The 20,254-nt window shown below is 50.6% G+C and overlaps 1 protein-coding gene and 1 long non-coding RNA gene across 29 annotated transcripts in view; one reads left to right on the top strand and one right to left on the bottom strand.

Moving 5' to 3' along the window:
• Window positions 1-20,254, top strand: part of AOPEP (aminopeptidase O (putative)) — a 404,877-nt gene that overhangs the window by 266,254 nt on the left and 118,369 nt on the right. For all 27 annotated transcript variants that reach the window (XR_011379142.1, XR_011379141.1, XR_011379138.1 and 24 more), the window contains one exon: window positions 9,484-9,544. Coding sequence is in view for 19 of the 27 variants with exons in the window: in XM_070049764.1 (XP_069905865.1) it covers window positions 9,484-9,544 (61 nt within the window). In the remaining 8 variants the exon portion in view is untranslated. The remainder of the gene's footprint in view (window positions 1-9,483; window positions 9,545-20,254) is intronic.
• Window positions 4,791-10,843, bottom strand: LOC127482828 (uncharacterized). Of its 2 annotated transcripts, none has more exons than XR_007908666.2 (4): window positions 10,718-10,843; window positions 10,534-10,588; window positions 7,447-7,595; window positions 4,791-5,139 (listed from the first exon to the last, which is right to left on the bottom strand). It is a non-coding gene; the product is annotated as an uncharacterized lncRNA (long non-coding RNA). The 2 variants fall into 2 exon arrangements; XR_007908667.2 differs by having other exon boundaries at window positions 10,684-10,833.

Below are 20,254 nucleotides of genomic sequence, written 5' to 3'. Positions count from 1 at the left end.
AGGCAGGGTAAACCGGGTAAGGAGGAGGTATCAGGGCTTTTGCTACCAGGAGATGGCACGCAGACTCAGGAGAGGATCCAGGGGCTGTAGGATGCACAGAGTTTTCCTAAGCATTGCCTTGCTGCCTGGCCTTTTCTTTGTTTTTTAAACTCCTCCAACTTTACCTTCAAATTCTTTCTCAAACAGGTAGAAGTGTTTTTCTTCTTTGTTGTTAATAATGTGGAAACACACACACACACACACACACACACACACATGCAGACCCGGTAAGCCTGTGCGTCATGCAGAATTAATATACCCGTGTTATTTGATCAATTCCCTGGTTTCTGCCCCTCCCTGCACGCATGCCCACTGGTGCTGAAGGAAGGCCTGGCTGAGCGAGCTTTCCAGGAGGCTGCCTGGAGGGAGTGAGGCTAGCTCACAGGTGTGCGTTTGTTTTTGTTTTCCAGCCGACTTGGGTTTTCTGTACGTAAACAAATCCCAGCAGCTGTGGCAGTTACTCCTCATGAACAAGACCAACAGTTTCCCGGAAAGACATTTTTTTTTTCTCTTTTCTTTCATACCTGTCCCAGAACAACTTTTCAAGCCCTCTGATAGAAGAGCTGTTTCCTTAGGAACTAAAGCAGAGGGAAAAAGAGAATGCATAGAACTATCTAGGCTGTCCCAAAGTCGCTTCTGCGTGGTGACTGTGCATTCTTTCAGAAAGACTTTCTTAGGGCATAAACAGAGCAGTTTTCACTGGAGCAACAAAGTGCATTTTTGGGTTTGGAGGCCTTCTCTCTTTTAATCCTTTTCCTAATAAGGTTGTGGAGTTCATGTGGATGGCCCCTGAGCCCTCTGGCTCTGGGGGACCTGGATTTTATCATTGTGCGTATTTATTGAGGCAACACACTGGGCCCACAAAGAGACTTTTGTTGTGATTATGGACGTTTAAGAACAGCGGTCCCTGTCTTAACGCTGGCCTCCAACCTCCAGCCACCAGCCACATGCTCCTTGATAGGATACCTCTTACAGTTAAGATCATGTTTTTGCCAGCAGGTTTAAGCTGCTTTAAAAAATTTTTTTCAAAGTTAAGATGATTTCATTCCTCCAGTCAATCTATTTCAACAAGAATACCAGGGTGTATTTTAAAACGTGAGCATTTTCTTGCCTGCTAACTAATCTCAACAATCTCACCAGGCTAGTAAAACGGACTGTTTACCCTATTACCTATGCCACATATTGTACCAATTGTATCCAGGTCTCCAATGGCCCGCGCCTTACCCCCTGGAGCCTCTGATCGCTGGCCTCTGTTGCAAACTGATCTTCGGGCACATCTGTTAGGCACGTGAGCTGCTGTGAATGGCACAGGCTCCTCAGCACAGACCTGCCAGCTAGTATGCACGGGCTCGCTTTCCGTGTCATGAGGCCTTCGCCCTGTTTTCTGGCTTTGAGCATTTATTTAACATTCTCTATTGAGCATCTGCCGTGGCAAGCTCCAGGCTGGACACTGGGGACCAGAGAGGAGGAAATCCCATGTGCAAACCTCTCCTGATGGACTCCTGGAGACGTGGATGGAAGAGGCCAGTAGGACTCCCTGGAGGAGGTGTTCTGATGAAATTCCTGTGGGCAGAGAAAGGGCCCCTCACTCAGTCTTGGCCTTGAGCCTCCGTGGCAGAGGCACTGAAGGGTCTGAGGAAGGGGGTGCCATTGGCAGACTGGACAGATCCCTCTGGGGCAGTGTGGAGGACGGCCAGGGCCAGTGAGGGCTGGATCTCTTACAAACCAGCAGAGCCTTTTGGTCATGAGACCTCAAGAGCTGGAGCTGCAAGAGAGATGGTGATGGCAGCAGTGGGCTTTGTGAGTAGGAACGGATCTGAGGGCTTGGTTGACCGATTGTGAAAGCTGAATAGAAGAGTTAGGCATGAGCCTGACCTTTCTTTCTTGGCCACTCGGTCACACTCTGAAGTCACAGCGAAAAGCTACAGGGCAGGTGCTTGTCTTGGAAATCAGCGTGGAGCAGAGGGAATGGGAGGGCAGAGATAAGGGCAGAAAAACAATGTGTTTAGAGAGAAATTCAGGCAAATCCTGGGTGCCAGGCTTCCCTTGTAAGAGAGTAGCCTGCCGAGGACCTTATCCAGTACTCCTTGGCCTGCTGGGAGTCCAGTGTTATCAGCAGCTTCTGGTTCCTTCTTTTCCCACCAGTTGGCTGTGTGTGTGTGTACATGTTCAGTGTTTGCTTTAATCCAATACTCTCCCTCCTCCAGGGAGCTGGGGAGTACTCGTTTTGTAAATGTTATGTCAGCAGTCTTCATTATCTGCCCAAGCGCAAACAAAACTTGTTTTGATCAAGAAGATAATCAGGTGCAAAGCTCTGAGATGCACACTGTTTCTGTCCACTTGCAGAGAGGGAACCTAAAATTGTAAACTACTGGGTGGGCGTTTGGCACAGCCGCTAAGTAGTGCCTTGGACAGCCGTGTCCCGTATTGGAGTACCTGGTTTGAGTCCTGCCTACTCTGCTTCCAATCCAGCAGTTGATGGCTTAAGTGCTTGGGTTCTGCCACACATGTGGGAGACTCGATGAAATTCCTGGCTCCTGGCTTTGGCCTGTCTCAGCACTGAATGTTGTTGGCATTTGGAGAGTAAACCAGCAGATGGATGATCTGTCTCTTTAGGCCTTTCAAATAAAAATGAGAAAAAAAAATTTTTAAATAATAAATTACTAAAATTGAAAAATACATGCAGGGGCCAGCACTGTGGCACAGCAGGTTAAAGCCCTGGCCTGTAGCTCCGGCATCCCTTATGGGCACCGGTTCAAGTCCCAGCTGCTCCATTTCCAATCCAGCTCTCAGCTAATGAGCCTGGGAAAGCAGTGGAGGATGGCCCAAGTGCTTGGGCCCTGTACCCATGTGGGAGACTGGGAAGAAGCTCCTGGCTCCTGGCTTCGGATTGGCTCAGCAGCTCCGGCGGTTGCAGCCACTTGGAGAATGAACCAGCGGGTGGAAGACCTCTCTCTCTGTCTCTACCTCTCTCTGTAACTCTTTCAAATAAATAATAAAAAGAAATGCATGCGGAATTTAAGTTGCCTTCCAGAACAAGGGCATTTTCTGTTTCAGCCCTAGGCCCTGGGGCTTCCACTGCTTCACCCCTGTCTAGTGCCTGGCACTGCGGAATTCTTTAGGTCTGTGTCTGTCATTTAGTTCATGTGAAAGCTGCTGCAGCCATGTGCTTTCCTTTAGAAACACTGACAGAATGTGCACTTTGGAATTCTCGGGAGGCCCAAGACAGGAGCTAAGAATGATAAACACTTTTCTCTTGATCAGCAACGAGCTGCTAGGCCCAAGTAACGGAGGTGGCGACTCTGACTCCCCCTCCTTGTCAGCCAGCCTCAGAAATCAACCGAGCGAGCCAGCGCAGGCAGGTGCGATGCCATTTTCACACAAGCCGCTGTTTATTTGTACTTAGACAGAACAACTGGTCACTTTCTCAGCTTTAAACCCAGCTTATTTGTGTAAGCAGCATCATGCCAGGGAGGCCGCACATTCTCCCTGCTGCCTGAGCTAAGTAGCATTGCATGTATAGCTGAGAGAGATGGTTGAAACTCAGAGTGGCCCTGTAGGATGCAGGAGCAGAGCAAGGGAGCGGCCAGCCGGAGGGTAAAGCCACCTGCTCTCCCAGATCCGCCCCCCACCCCGGAGGCCTGGCTGTTGGTGATGAGGCGGGAAGCGGCGGCTCGCTAGTACAGATACAGAGGACGTGCAGTCTTGGGTCTGTGTACTTTTAGCTGTCTGTATAAAATCAATTTCCATAGTGATCAGACATGCAGAAGAGTGATTTCCTGTAAGTCCCGGGTCCCAGCTGAGTGGAAATGCTTCTGCTTGCCTGTTGTGGTTGTCTAAGCCACATGATCTCAGAGGGAAAGAATTCACCACTGGCTTGGACTCTGAGCGTCTTCATTTGAAAAAGTCAACTTTTAGCTTACCCGCTACTAACTATCCAAGCCCAGACCCAAAAATGCACCTGCGTTGGCACCCCAGTAATTTCGATCAAGGCAGTAAAAACCTGCATACGTGTTATCTCTTTTCCTAAAACATATAGTCCATTGCTTTGAAAATTAAACATTTTCCTGCAATCTGTTACATTTCCCTGGCAGGTGGGGCAGCTTCACAGTGCCTCAGGGAGGAATTTTCTTTAGCGGCTGAAGTTGATGCATCCGTCTTCCTCTCCTGGTTTAGTGGCTCGGTGTCCGTGGTAGCAGCCCCCATATGGGCACAGTGCACTGACTCTGGGAATTGAGGAACCCGGGCTTTTTCTGTAGCCCTCCATCCGGGCTGACTTTTGGCCAGAGTCCTCCTAGGCTGCAGTTTCTCCATCTGCTAAAACGCCACGCCACTTCACAGCGGTGTTAGGAGGAATGAAGTGATAATGGGTGTAAGATGCTTTAACCCTTCCCTACGGAAAGCGATCCGAAAACACATGTTCTCTGCGCTCACTTTTTGCTCCCGGATGCAGCTGAATGGTGAGCGCTCCTGCCCCTTACAGCGGTTTCCCCACCTCTTCAAAAATGTATTCGAAGGGCTGACAGCAGGCAGGGCAGCTGCCGTGGGGGACGGGCCGCCGTCAGCGAGGAGGGGGAGTCGGCGTTGTCTCCTTAAGCTTTCCGTGGGCGAGGAAACAAAAACTGGGGCTTTGGAGCTGGCCGCTCAGCTTTGAATCCCAGCCCTTCCATCATGGCACTGGGAACCTTTATCTGTTCATGTCAGAGTCAGCAATGACAGTGCTGTTCTTGTACAGGTATTGCAGGAATTGCAAAGTTTTTTTTTTTTTTTTTTTTTTAAGATTTATTTACTTATTTGAAAGTCAGAGTTACACACAAAAAGAGAGGCAGAGAGAGAGAGAGAGGTCTTCCATCCACTGGTTCACTCCCCATTTGGGCACAATGGCTGGAGCTTCGCCAATCTGATACCAGGAGCCAGGAGCTTCTTCTGGGTCTCCCACGTGGGTGCAGGGGCCAAGGACTTGGGCCATCTTCTACTGCTTTCCCAGGCCGTAGCAGAGAACTGGATTAGAAGTGGAGCAGCCAGGACTTGAACCAGTGCCTTTTTGGGATGCTGGCACTGTAGGCATCAGCATCACCCATTATGCCACAGCTCCAGCACCTAAAGGGTGTTTTTTTAAAATTATTTATTTGAAAGGCAGAGTGACCCTGGTTATTTGCCCAAATAGCCTCAACAGCGGGGTTTGGCTAGTCTGAAGCAAGGAGCCAGAACTCCATCCACGTCTCCCACATAGGTGGCAGAAACTCAATCTCTTGGGTCCGTTTCCTCTGCTTCCCAGGTGCATTAGCAGGGAACTGGATTGGAAACTCAAGGGCCAAAACTTGAACCAGCACTCCAGTATGGGATGCGGGCATCTCACCTGGTGGCTTAACCTGCTGCACCACAACACCAGCCCCTACTGTAAAGTTTAAATGAGATCTGTGTCTGTTGTGTCTACTACATAGTAGTTATTCAATAAACAGTAGCTACTACTTCCAAGCCTTTTCTTGAGGTTTTTGTTTGTTTTATGTTTAGTGTCACTGCATTATAGTATCTCCGTATATAATTACTAAACACTGGCAAAGCAGAGATTGTCTTAACTGGCGATGAACTAACCTTCAGAGTTGGCCATGGACTGCCAGAGTGCATACAGAGGGTCACAGCATACACTGTCCCCCAGCCCTGCTGCAGGACCGTGCCCACACCACCCCCACATCTCCCCCTGCCCCCTCCCCCACCTGGTAGGCTCCTCTCTGGCTCCTGCGTAAACACATTCGGCAACCTCCCAGGGTCTGGTCTCGCTGCCTCCAGCCTCTCCCTTGGTTATTCTTTGGCAGCCATGCTTCAGAGCTCTCGCCGAGAAAGCCAAGGCCCAGTAGGCCCCCAGGGTCCTCAAAGGACACCCTGCTTGTTTCTGTCCTCCCCTCCCTGTACGTGCCAGGCCAGCTGGGTGAGCCGTGTCCACACGGCTGCTCTGGGATGTCCTGCTTCTGCTCTCTTTGCCCTGTGTGTGCTTCCTTCATTTCTAGGGTCCTGCCCCGTGGGGCAGCATGGCATATCCATCCTCCCCACACGGTTTCAGCCTGATGGGTCTCCCCTGAAGCCATCTGCCTCCGACCTGTGCAGTCCGAAGCATGTGCTGCTTCGTCCACACCCGTACTTCTTCCATACTCCCATCCTCATCTCCACCAGCACCCGGAGCACTCTGACTGGTGTCTGTCATATGTCCCAGTGTCTTCCTGAGTTTTTCGCCTCGGTCTCCCCCAGACCCCGTGCCCAGTGGGCCTCCACTGTACATTAGCCACGGCAAGAAGTTTGCCCATGCTTAGTGTTCCCTGGTGAAGATTCGGGGCCTCACTCAGTGACATTCCAGGACTTAACTCCCAGCCCCTCCTCCATGCCCCGCAGAAGTGCCTGTAAGCGAAAATTCCCCAAAGGAAATTTATGTCCGTGTCCTCGGCGTCACTCCTCTGTGGCGATGCACAACAGCTGTTCACCATCTTTTGTAAAATCACCCGAAAATGGCAATTAAGTCACTCCTCAGACTTCTCTTCTGCAGGATATTTAATCCCCGTCCCCTTGACCACCCGCTCCCCGCCCCCCGTGGATCCAGTGTGCCTCCCCCTTTGATCAGCACTGCTACTCTTTCTAAATCCTCTCTGAATTCCGCCTGTCTCGCTTCAGTTGTGCAGGGTTTGAGAAGATCCGATCTCCTAGAATGCCAAGGCACAGCAAAACTCGGTTCAGAAGTTGGGGTTGAGTGGGTGGGCGGTAAGGACAGTGATTGAAAGCCCTCTTGGGATGCCTGTGTGCCCCATGCTCCAGTGCCTGGTTCGGGTCCTGGCTCGCTCGCTCTCTCTGATTCCAGCTCCCTGCTATAAAGCACAGGGAACAACAGGTGATGACTCAAATACTTGGTCCCCTGACACCTACATGGGGGTTCTAGCTGGAGTCGCTGGCCTGGCCTGAATGCAGGCATCTGGGGAGTGAACCAGCACATGGGAGATCTCTGCCTGTCTTTCTCTTGAACTAAAAGAGCTTTCCTGAGTGTCACTTGAAGGATGGGTTACAGGAGCTTTGGCCCTAGGCTTCCAGGTACAGGAATGTCCGTCTCTGGTTGGAAAGGCAGCTACTGGAGGACTTTTCTCTGTGTTTGTCTAAGGACGCTGGAAACTCTTTTATTCTCACGTGAGGCTGGAATGTAAGATGGAGTTTCTCATCTATACTGAAGGCTAGATTACTCGGCTGCAGGCCTGTCTTCACTGGCACGAGCGCCGACCCCCCCCCCCCACCCCGCCGTGCGTCCATCCCCGTGGCTGCCACCGCACGGGACACTTGTTTGGTGGGGCCATCAAGTTCCTGCCCTCGCCCCTGAACAGCCCAGGGCTGTGAGCTGTTGTGGAGGGCTCTGGGACCGCTCTAACTTACTTGTCCGCCCTCCTGCAGGGCCGAGGGCCCCGTTTCTTCTCTGACCACCTTCAGCTCTGCTTCTCTCCAAAGCGGCTGGTCAGCCTCACTTTCCTCCTCCTGGAAGAACGGTTCATGGGCACTCAGCTCTTCTCCCAGGTCAACCAGCTCTGAGAAGAACAGAGGTCTTACTGAAGGTGCTCGGGAGCTTCCTCCTCTCTTCTGGTCTCTCTCTCTCACACACACACACACACGCACGCAGACAAATGAACCTGCACCTACACCCTCACAGCTTTCAGGGGCACTTGGCATTCGCACTGAGATCCAAGCTGTTTAAGGAAAACAAAGCAGTACTGGGAAGGCATGGCTAGGGATTCCACTGAGGCTGGGGCCGAGGAGGACTTGGCAAGGTTGTCGTCTTCTCTCTGCCCTCTCCCCCCGCCCCCCGTAATCCCACAGAGAGCCGTCATCTCTCATAGAAATTCAAACCCCTGCTCTGTGTAAGCCCTGTTGCCTTCCAGGTATTTTTCCTGTTCTGAAATAGCACTGGTTGGGACTGGCCATGTGGTGTAGTGGGCTTAAGCCGCTGTCTGCCACGCGAGCAGCCCATGTGTGCGTGTTCTGGCTGCTCCACTTCCGATCCTGCTCCCTGCTAATGAATTAGCACTCGTTGCCTGCCGGAACAACCTCTGATTTTGGTCTGGCCAGGAAGACCAGGTGCACTGCTCCCCAGTGCCAGGGAGGGAGGAGAAAATCCATCGGTCCCCTCTCTGTCCACCCCCACCCAAGCTGACTCCTCCCTCGGCACCCGCAAGGTGGGGCTATACCTAGCCTGCCAGCACCTTAAAATTCAGAAAGCATTAGCTTTCCTCAACTTCTCTGATTCCAAAAGAGAGGGAGGGAGTATGATACCATATTCACGTAATCAACACACAGTGCAGTATGTAATATATAATTGTTAGAAAGATGCTGAGCTTAACAACTTGGAACCGTTTTACTGGGAGCGGCAAATATGATTTTAAAAAAGGAATAATGTTTATTGAGTCAACAGTGAGATGTGCTTTGTTCATAGGAATAAACAGTATCTGTAGGGATCCCCTTTCATACCAGGAACCATTGTTTGTGAGTGCCAGGATTTAAACTCAGAGAGCATGGGTGTGGTGAGGGGACAGTTACAGTCAAGTAATCAGATAAATCACAGTCACAAACAGGAGTGGGTTCGTGAGGCAGAGGCCAGGAAGCACGATGTGTATGGCACATGGGGAGGCATACAAGGGGGCCAGGTGGGCCTCTGTGGTCAGCAGAGACCCGCGAGGAGCAGGGGGACGGGGTTTGCTTTAAACCACTTTAAGGAGGAAGCCGGATAGTCCCTAAGGTCTGTTAACCCTAAATGTGTTGGATACTTAGTAATTTTTTTTGACAGGCAGAGCTAGACAGTGAGAGAGAGAGATAGAGAGAAAGGTGTTCCTTCCATTGCTTCGCCCCCGCAAGTGGCCGCTATGGCCAGCGTGTTGCGGCCAGCGCGCCGTGCCGATCCAAAGCCAGGAGCCAGGTGCTGCCCCCTGGTCTCCCATGCGGGCGCAGGACCCAAGGACCTGGGCCATCCTCCACTGCTCTCCGGGCCACAGCAGAGAGCTGGACTGGAAGAGGAACAACCGGGACAGAATCCAGCGCCCCAACCGGGACTAGGACCCGGGGTGCCGGTGCCACAGGCGGAGGATTAGCCTAGTGAGCCGCGGCACCGTAATTTTAAGGAGTAGTCAAGACAGCAGGGCATGAAAGCAAAGTTCAACGGAGGCAACCCTTGTGGTTCTCCTGGAGCAGGCCGTAGCCTGCGCGGTGAGAGACCAGGGAAGCCATGCTGGTTCTTGCAGCTGAGCCCCTCGGCGCCCTGCTCGTGATTTGCACAGCACGCGTCTGTGCCCATCATGGCCCTGAGGTCCGCATGTGCTGCTGGTGCCTCCGTGGCTGGAGAGCACCACTGTGTGCCGTCAGGGCTGCCGAGGGGAGCATGGTGCAACTCTTTAATCCTGTTGTCTTGTTGTTTCACTCCTCAAGGCTCGGGCTGTCTGTTGAAAGCATCTTCCAAGACTGGCTCGAGAGCTCTGGGATACCGCAGGTAGGTCCGCTCTCCGCTCGGGCTGACCGCCACAGGAGCATCTGTAACACTGGTTCTTTAGCCTCTCAGTTGTGCTGTTCTAAGCCGTGTGTATAAGAGGAATGGCCTTGCCAAGTGGGAGTATCTGTAATCCGGGGAAATGCTGGGCTCCCTGCCACCAGGGACTTGGCACCTCTGGCCATTCTTCCAGATGACCTTGGTACCATCAGTGGGTGTGATGGCAGCCCCCAAACTCTGAGTTAAAATGAGGTCTTGACAAGTGTGGGGTGGACTTTGGGTGGAGTCAGCAGGCAACAGTGTAATGGCCCCAGTGGGTTCAGCGGTAAGGCCTGCCTCTGGTCTCTCTGGTTGGAGCCAGGCAGGTGAACCGGTTTGCTACAACTTCTGCGTGGCCTGTGGCAGCCACAGTTTCTGTGCCTCTCCTCCACAGGGCACCTGCCCTGGACTCCCTCCCCTGATTCGGCAGCAGGTCCCTGCTCAAGCCGCCTCACCTGGATGACCCATTTGGAGTCAGTTTTCTTCCTTGGTGACCTGGCCTAGCTCCTACTTGAGATTTTGTTCTCTTTCAGTCCATGAGTGACTGAGGGACAAACCTCCTTCTAGCCAGCCCTGGCTCTCTGGGCATCAGTCGTCTTGATATGTCCCCTCGTCTTCCACTTTCCCCACTTCCTGCGCCTCTCAGAGCCTGGGGACAGCTGAGGCTCCCCCTCTTCAACTGACCATTGTAGTGGGCCTTGGTGTGCAGGGGTGGACCCCGTGGTGGTGAGAAACTCCACTTTCGGCCCGCTCGTTTCTGGTTTCATGTGGTTACATGAGCTTCCCCTCGGGAGTGTCTGAATGGCAACGAACGGCTGTGACCCATGAAATGAAGGAACAGGAGGGACCGATCTCCATTACGCTTTCATCCCTTTGCTCACCTCTCTGTCCTTTCCACCCCACGAGGGGACGATGTCGCCACCATTAGCTCGTTCCCGACAAAGGACACTTACCTACAGTTCAGGAATGCGTGTCACCCGTTCAAGTTACTGGTTTGGCCTGAGCTTTCTGGGAGAAAAAAAAAAAAAGAGAGAGAGAGAATAAAATTCCGAGTGTTAATAATAAGGAAACAAAACAAAACAGAGGGTGGGACAAAGCAGCACCTGGCCTGGCTGGGAGGCCACGCTTTCAGCTTACATGTTGTGGTTTCTTAGAAGGTGACCTCCAAACCAGACCACTCCCTGAGTACAGAAACTCTGGGGAAACAAATTAAGGTCTATCTGGTCACCGAAAGCCGAAGCCTGGCCCTGCGTGGTTCAGATTGGTGGAGGGAGTCAGGTGGTGTGGTGGTGTTCTCAGAAGCCGCTTTAGCTCTGTGTTCTGAAGCCAAACTGTCAGAAGGCTCCCAGACATTCTTGGTGTGGCCTGGAGGCCGGGAAGCAGTGGGAGCTGAGAGAGGCAGCTCCCAGATTTCCTGGACTGGAACAACAAGGCTGCTGTTCTGTGGCCGTGGCTCCCAAGGGAAGGGGAAAAGAAAGAGCCCTTAATTGCATGCCCAGGGACAGCAGGCACACCCCACTTGGGTTGTGGCACTGGCACTGACCCTCTCAATGCCAGCACGGTCTGTGATCTCCCCTGAGGAGGAGGAGGCTTTGCCACCAGCGGGAGACTTGTGCTTTTCTTTAAAAGGGGCAGCGGGACGTGAAGGGAGAGATTTGCCCCTGAGCCGTACATTTTTTTTTTTCCAAGGGTCTGGTTGCATCAGTGACAGCTTAGAGCATAGACAAGAATCTCCGCTATAAACTGACGAAACCTGCTGTCAAAACAGCCAGGTGCAATGAAGCCGAGCGGCTATAAATTGTCTTTAAAACCCAACTGGTATTTCCGTGGGTGCTTAACTGTTCAGTAAAAACAACAGCGCCACACAGAAAAGACCCTGATTTAGTGCGCGCCTTCCCCCGGCAAGTGAGCACACGGCATGTTTCCATCTCTTCCACCCCGTTTTCTGCCATCATTCATGCGGCGGCGGGGATCTGCCTGCCCTCAGCCGCTTTCGCTCCCCGCCAGAGCTCCCCGTCTGGTTCCCACTTCCGTGAAAGGCCCTGCGGGGACCCTGGGCCCTCCGGCTACCGGCTACCGGAGCCCTGCTGTGAATGGGACACCTTGTTCTCGGACCCCATCATTATAATATAAAGTTACCAGTGTGCTTGCCCCGGAACGACAGCCAGAGCTCTGAAATCGCGCCCCGCGCTCTTTGTTCTGGCTACACATTCCTGCCCACCAGCCGCGGCGCTCACTCACGACAAAAGGGTCACGTTCTACTGGTGAAGTGTTCATTCCACAGGTTACAGAGGCCTTTTGTCTCCTCTCTGGAAGGCTGGCTTTGTGGTTGGCCTCAATTTTCCTTTTTGGCCACATCGAATGGAAGCCATAAAAAAAAAAAAAAGTGGAAATAGCTTCAGCATCAATAAAAGTATAAAAGCAAGCTTGAGCCCCGCAGGAGCAAAAGAAATTGGATCCCAACCTCTTTGGAGAACACCTCGATCCCGTACCCTTTGGCCTTGCAGAGATTTGAAATTGATTGTTCCCATTAGTGTAATAGATTATTTCCTTTCATGACATGCTTTCCCGGTGATAGAAGTATTACACATCACTTTGCAATGTAAAAAGGTTGGTAAATAAAGAATCAAAAAATGACCCAGAGATAATTTGGGGGGGAGGGATACTGTTATTTCATATAATTGGTATTTCTGTGAATTGGATAGATCATGCCATGTAAACCTGGACTATAATATACTGGACATTCTTTTTTGTCATTGTTAATGAATATTATAGTTTTTATGGGTACCATCTACTATTTCATTGTATGTACGCAGTGTCAACTGTTCAGATCAGGCAGTCGATCATGTCCATTTCCGTAGCTCCTCTCCTCCAGTTCTGTACGCAGCGTGGATAAACGATGATGGTGAACTCCAGCCACCTCGCTGTGCTGTGCAGCACTAGGGCTTGTTGCTTCTGGCTGACTGTTTTGGTACCCATTATGGAACCTTCCTCTGTCCATCCTCACCCCCATCCCAACATCATTACATCATTTATTTTTATTTTTATTTTTATTTATTTGACTGGTAGGGTTATAGACAGTGAGAGAGAGAGAAACAGAGAGAAAGGTCTTCCTTCCATATTGGTTCACTCCCCAAAGAGCGGCTACGGCTGGCGTTGCGCCGATCCAAAGCCAGAAGTCAGGTGTTTCTTTCTGGTCTCCCATGCGGGTGCAGGGGCCCAAGCACGTGGGCCCTCCTCCACCACCCTCCCGGGCCACAGCAAAGAGCTGGCTGGAAGAGGAGCAACCGGGACGAGAACCCTGCACCCATATGGGATGCCGGCGCCACAGGCATAGGATTAACCAAGTGAGCCATGGTGCCGGCCCCCCAACATCATTTTTTGATATACATTCTGCCAGTCATTCTTCTGGACATGTAAGTACATATTTTTTTTTCTTCCCTCCATTTTATTTTTAAATTTGAAAGGCTGAGTGAGAGAGAGATAGGAGTTCTCCTATCCAGTGGTTCACTCTACAAATGCCTGGTTCCTGCCAGGAGCCCAGAACTCCATCCCAGTGTCCCATGTGGGTATAGGGACCCAAGCACTTGGGCCGCCATCTGCTGCTTTCCTAGGCACCTTAGCAGGGAGCTGGATTAGAAGTAGAGCAGCTGCGATAAGAACAAGTGCCCATATGGGACTCCATTATTGCAGGTGGCACTTAACTCGCTGCTCCACACGTCAGGCCTCTCCGCTGGTAAAAGTAAAAATAATGTGCTCTCTGTAGCAAGTTCAAAACAGAGAACATAAAAGCCCTTGCCCCTTCAGTGTTACTCCTCATAGGTAACTCATGCCTGATAATAGCTTGGTGTGCGCCCTCCTGTGTTTCCGTGCTGTATGGACTGTAGGTGCGTGTCCTTTTTAAATCAAATGGGGATCTTATCTTCCAGACTTACATTTTTTAAGAATATATACTGAGGGGCTCGGCGTCGTGGCATAGTGGGTTAAACTGCTGCCTGCAAAGTCGGCATCCCGCATGGGGGCTGGTTCGTGTCCCGGCTGCAGCACCTCTGATCCCTGCTAATGAATAGGAGAGAGCAGTGGAAGATGGCCTGAGTCCTTGGACCCCTGCACTCACTTGGGAGACCCGGATGAATCTTCTAGCTCCTGGCTTCGGATCTGCCAAACCTTGAACGCTGCAGCCATTTAGGGAGTGAACCAGCTGATGGAAGATCTTGCACTCTCTCTCTGTCTCTCTTTCTCTTTCTGTAACTGATTTTCAAAATAAATAAAGAAATCTTAAAAGAATGTATCTTGAGTGGTTTCCCATATCCCTTAATATAATTCAAGAGTGGTGATTTTTAGTGGCTGAATTACCTCCCAATGAATAATACCATAAAACAATGTACTCAGCTCTCCCATCCAGTTAAACCTTGGTATCCTCAGGGAATTGTTGCCAGGACACCCTACAGATACCAGGATCCATGAATATTCAGCTTCCTTATTTGAAAGGTATAGGGTTGTATGGAACCTGTGCTTTATTTTTTTTTTTAAGATTTATTTATTTACTTGAAAGCCAGAGTTACACAGAGAGAGAGAGAGAGAGGTCTTTTTTTTTTTTTTTTTTTTTTTGACAGGCAGAGTGGACAGTGAGAGAGAGAGACAGAGAGAAAGGTCTTCCTTTGCCGTTGGTTCACCCTCCAATGGCTGCCGCGGCCGGCGCGCTGCGGCCAGCGCACCGCGCTGATCCGATGGCAGGAGCCAGGAGCCAGGTGCTTTTCCTGGTCTCCCATGGGGTGCAGGGCCCAAGCACCTGGGCCATCCTCCACTGCACTCCCTGGCCACAGCAGAGGGCTGGCCTGGAAGAAGGGCAACCGGGACAGAATCCGGCGCCCCGACCGGGACTAGAACCCGGTGTGCCGGCGCCGCTAGGCGGAGGATTAGCCTAGTGAGCCGCGGCGCCGGCCGAGAGAGAGGTCTTTCATCTGCTGGTTCACTCCCCAGTTGGCCACAACGGCTGGAGCTGCGCCAATCCGAAGCCAGGAGCCAGGAGCTTCCTCCGGGTCTCCCACGAGGGTGCAGGACTTGAGCCATCTTCTACTGCTTTCCCAGACCATAGCAAAGAGCTGGATCCGAAGTGGAGCAGCCGGGTCTCGAACCAGCACCCATATGGAATGCCGACATGGCAGGCGGTAGCCTCACCTGCTACACCACAGCACCAGCCCCAGAAGCTATGCTTTAAGTCATTTATAGATTACTTATAAGACCAACTTCAATGCAAATATTGTGCAAATATTTGTTACACAGGGAATAATAAGAAAAATTGCTACATATTCTGTGCAGTTTTTAAAAATTGTTTTCGATCTATAGTTTGTTGATTTCACTGATGGAGAGGGCGGCTGTGTGTTATTTCTGAGAAAGCTGCACATTCTGCTCATTTGTCAGCTCTATAAATAGGTTTTTGACTTCTTTTTATGTCTGCCCAAAGGCTCCCCCCACCCCATATGCACATGTATTCGGATCTTCTTTTTATGCAAATATGCTAGAAATAGCTTTCCTCTGTGCAGCCGTTCTTCTCTACTCCTTGACTGAACTGGTGCAGAACCCTGGCTCCTCCTGTGCCCTTGATTTCCTTGCTGCCCTGCGCAGAGTCCCGAGGCCCTGGGCGCTGCTGATTCGCATTTCTGCTCCTCCGCCCTTTGCTGGCACCTCCCACTGCCCCTTCACTGCCTCTTGCTTGTGTCTGAGTGGTAGCTCATTCGTCTTGTGGGTGCCAGTCTCTCCCTCTTCCCGTCCATCACTGACATCACTACGAGTGCTGGTCTTCCCCAGACAGCTCACATCATCCATCCCCCTCACCTGAAACCTTGCCTCATGGACAGTGCATTTAGAACGAGCTCCTTGGCCTGCTCTGAGGCTCTCAGCAATACCGCCCCAAGCTCCCCTTTTCCACCTCCTTTCCCACCGCTCCAGGCACACGCGTGACTGTCCCTACCCATCTCCACACACTGTCAGCCTCGCCCGGCGCCAGCCTCCCTTGGTGCATTCCGCGTGCTCTTCTTGGAGTGCTTTCCTTCCCCTGTGGGTAACGTGCGTCACAGTCTGCTCTCGGCATTTGTGCCTGGTGCTGCTCCCCACTCTCCCACCACTCTCAGGATCCGCAGTTATGTCTGACTCGTCCTTGTGGTAACTGCTGTGACGCTCATCTGTTGTGGGCCTTGGACACAGCAGCCGAATGCCACACCTGGTTGTTAAGCAATGAGGTCTCTAGTGCACCTGTGGACCTGAATTTTTTATTTAATCTCAAGTTGAAATGTAAAATCTAGTAATTCAGTTGTTGTTTGGAACAACTTGGGTATGTACTTGCATCTACATTTCTCCAGCTGTAAATTTTTAGGAAATAGGAATGTATACACTAAGAATTTCTGATTAAAATTTGGTATCGGGGTCAAGATGGAACGTGAAAACTTACCAGATTTAGAAGACTTAGTCCAAAAATGAAGGTAGATTATTTCTTTAATTTTTGAAGATTTATTGTATGTTGAAATGATAATATTTTTAATGCAGTCCAGGACAGTTGTGCATTGAGTCGGCCCTCTGCATGTGAGTTAAAAATGTTTGGGAAAATACATCTATATTGAACGTTATGCACCTGTTTCCTGTCATCATTCTCTGGGCAATGCAGTCTAACAAATATTTACATAGCAATTGTTGTATTAGTAATTTACAGATGATTCAGCGTATACAGGAGGATGTGTGTAGGTTACGTGCAGATGTTACATCATTTTCTAGAATGGGCTTTAAGCGTCTCCAGGATTTGGCTATCCACAGCAGTCAAGGGCAGGATGGTTGTCCTGGAAGCAGTCCCCCACAGATGCTGAGACACAACCATATACTCAGGATACATATATATATATACACACATATATATATTTAAGATTTATTTATTTATTTGAAAGAGTTAAACAGAGAGAGAAGGAGAGGTGGAGGGAGAGAGAGAGACAGAGAGCGAGAGCGAGAGCGAGAGAGAGAGAGAGAGAGGTCTTCTGCCCACTGGTTCACTCCTCAATTGGCCACAATGGCTGCAGCTGTGCCAGTCTGAAGCCAGGAGCCAGGAGCTTCCTCCGGGTCTCCCACACAGGTGCAGGGGCCCAAGGACTTGGGCCATCTCCCACTGCTTTCCCAGCCCATAGCAGAGAGCTGGATCGGAAGTGGAGAAGCCGGGACTAGAACCAGCGCCCATATGGGATGCCAACACTGCAGGTGGTAGCTTTACCTGCTATGCCACAGAGCCAACCCCATCGGTATATTTTTTTAATGATTTTATTTATTAATTTGAGAGAGAGAGCTACAGATAGTGAGAGGGAGAGACAGAGAGAAAGGTCTTCCTTCCGTTGGTTCACTCCCCAGATGGCTGCAATGGTTGGAGCTGCGCCTATCTGAAGCCAGGAGCCAGGAGCTTCCTCCTGGTCTCCCATGCAGGTGTAGGGGCTCAAGCACCTGGGCCATCCTCTACTGCTTTCCCAGGCCATAGCAGAAAGCTGGATTGGAAGAGGAGCAGCAGGGACTAGAACCAGGGCCCATATGGGATGCTGGTGCCGCAGGCAGAGGATTAACCTACTGTTCCATGGTGCCAGCCCCAAGTATATTATTAAAATAAAGATTACCTGTGGCTTTTTACTTTAAAATTTGATTGATTGATTTGAGAGTCAGAGACAGAGAAACAGAGAAGTTGAGTTTTCATTCCCTGGTTCACACCCCAAATGCCCACAGCAGCCAGGGCCTGTCTGGACCAATGCCAGGAGCTGAGAACTCAGTCAGGTTCTCCCACATGGGCAGAAGGAACCCAGTTTCTTGAGCCATCACTGCTGCTCCCAGGGTCTGCATTAGCAGGAAGCTGGAGTCAGGAGCCAGGCCTGGGGCTCAAACCCAGGCACTCTGGTGTGAGATGCAGGTGTTTTAACCACTAGGCCCAGTGCCAGCCCACTTCTTTTGAAATGTGACAACTAGAAAATTTAAAATTGCACAAACAGCCTGAATTGAACAGAGCTGCTCCCAAGCTATTGATTGAACTTAAACTCTTAGGGATGATGTGTTTAGAATCACCCGCAGACTAGATGTGATTGAAATCATGGTATTATTGTAAAACATGTGGGTAGACAGAGCTGGTTGGTCCATAAACACTCTTCAGTTTGCCAAAGTGTCATAGATGAGTATAACCCACAGGTAAGGGTCAGGTGCTGGGCTCACTCACAGGAGGCTTTCAGAGGGTGCAAACGAATTGCCACCCTGCTTCAGGGCTTGGTTTCAGCTCCCAGTGGGTCTCTGTCCTGAGGTTCTAACAAGTGGACAGCCACCTATGGGGAACCTCCCAGCCCTTCTGCACCTAGGGCTCCTCTTTGGAGGAAGGCTCATCAGCCGTCAAATAGCACAGTCATAGGCAGCAGCGCTGGCTCGGACAGGGAGACAGCTGATGGGTCGAGCATGTAATGCGTCCCGGAAACGGGCGGGAATCAACTCAAGTTCCCAGACTTGCTTCTGAATCCCAGAATCTACAACAGCAGATTATTTTCTCGTCTTGGGAAAGTGCCACTCCTTTCCAAGCAAACACCTGCACGTTGCCAAAGACTGCACAAGCAAGTGATAGAAAAACCGCCTTGTAGGGAGAATGCTGGAATCACAAAACGGAGGAAATTCGATCAGATCTGATGCAAGAGACTGTTGTCATTGTAACCACAGTGTGCTTTCAGCACAGAGCAAACCAGCTGGTGTATTAGGGAAAGAACTTGTAGGCTTCCTGTAGCACATCTTACGTAACGCTATCAACAGCATGTGAAGGCCCATTAGGATACTCTATGTCAGTGGTGTCTACAAGGATTCTGCATTTAATGGCCAATCAAGAAAACTGAGACTGCTTAGTTTCCAAATTCCAGAGAAACTGTGTTTTTCAAATTATATGCAATGATGAGATCTTTAGTTCTTTTATGTCAACAATAGCAGGGGCTGCAGTGGTGTATACTTTCTGGGCTCCTGGTAATTTCATAGTCATTTTTGTCCGGTAGTTCAGCTCACTGACTAAACAGCTTGTCAGATATTCTTTTCTTTTTAAAGATTTATTTATTTATTTGAAAGGCAGAGTTACAGAGAAGCAGAGGCAGAGAGAGGGAGAGAGAGGTCTTCCATCCACTGGTTTGCTCCACAAGTGGCCGAAACGGCCAGAGCTGTGCCTCTCCGAAGCCAGGAACCAGGAGCTTCCTCCAAGTCTCCCTTGTGGGTGCAGGGGCCCAAGGACTTGGGTCATCTGGTACTGCTTTCCCAGCCCAGAGCAGAGAGCTGGATTGGAAGTGGAGCAGCTGGGACATGAACCAGCGCCCATATGGGATGCCGGCACAGCAGGTGGCAGCTTTACCTGCTACACCACAGCGCATTCTTAAACGTGCACTGGGTAGTTTCTCTGGCCTCACCTGGGGCAGCATCTGCAATGTCTCTGAGTCATCACAGGTACTTACCATTTGTTGCCAATTTTTCCATTGCTGTACTGCTTGGCAGACTCAGGAGAGCCAGGGAGAGAGTGTATTAAAATCTATTTCCATTTTTAGCCTAACTCCTTTTATCTATGGCATCTATCACTTAGTGCGCATGTTGAGTTGTGAGGGCTGCCGTAACAAAAGGCCACAGACAGAGTGGCTGGAGCAACAGAGATTTGTGTCACACAGTTCTAGAGGCTGGAAGTCCAAGGCCATTGTGGAGGCAGGTCTGGTTTCTGCTGAGGCCTCTCTCCCTGGCGTGCCGCTAGCTGCCTTCTCACTGTGTCCTCCGTGTGCATGCTGCACGTCTCTGTCCTCATCATCTTGTTTTGTTTGTTCATTTATTTATTTATTTATTTTTGAAAGAGTTAGAGAAGGAGAGACTCAGAGAGATCTATCCACTGGTTTACTCCCCCAGGTGTCCATAATGGCTAGTACTGGGCCAGGCCAAAGCCAGGAGCTTCCTCCAGGTCTCCCACCTGGGTGGCAGGGGCCTAAGCACTTGGACCATCTTCTGCTCCTTTCCCAGGAACATTAGCAGGGAGCTGGATCGGAAGTGGAGCAGCCAGGACGTGAACCAGTGTCCACATGGGATGCTGGCATTGCAGGCGGTGACTTTACTCACTATGCCACAGCACCAGCCCTCTCATCTCTTCTATAAGAACACCAGTTACAATGGGTTAGGGACCACCTGTGTGGCCGCATTGTTACCTAATGAGCCCTATCTATCTCCAATACAGTCATCATGTAAGCTACTGGAGTTTAGGATTTTAACATACGAATTTTAGTGTGAACCAATTCAGTGCATGCGAAAGCCTATTTCCAATACAGTTCTGACTAGTTCCACATGTTTAGTGGATTCCTTCAAAATGGCTAACAAAAATCGCTCAGACCAACCTCACTATTGTTTATTCCTCTGTGGATGAATATGCTATGGGCATTTCTGGTCACAAGTTATAGGGGCCAACACTGTGGTGAAGCCAGTTAGGCTGCAGTCCGCAGCGCTGGCATCCCATGTGGGCACCAGTTCAAGTCCCAGCTGCTCCACTTCTTTTTATTTTTATTTATTTATTTGAAAGACAGAATTAGAGAGAAAGAGAGAGAGAGGTCTTCCATCTGCTGGTTCACTCCCCAGATGGCTGCAATAGCCGGAGTTGAGCTGATCCGA

The sequence above is a fragment of the Oryctolagus cuniculus genome, chromosome 1, assembly GCF_964237555.1.
Source record: "Oryctolagus cuniculus chromosome 1, mOryCun1.1, whole genome shotgun sequence".
NCBI lineage: Eukaryota > Metazoa > Chordata > Mammalia > Lagomorpha > Leporidae > Oryctolagus > Oryctolagus cuniculus.
This window is presented reverse-complemented; position numbering and strand designations above follow the sequence as displayed.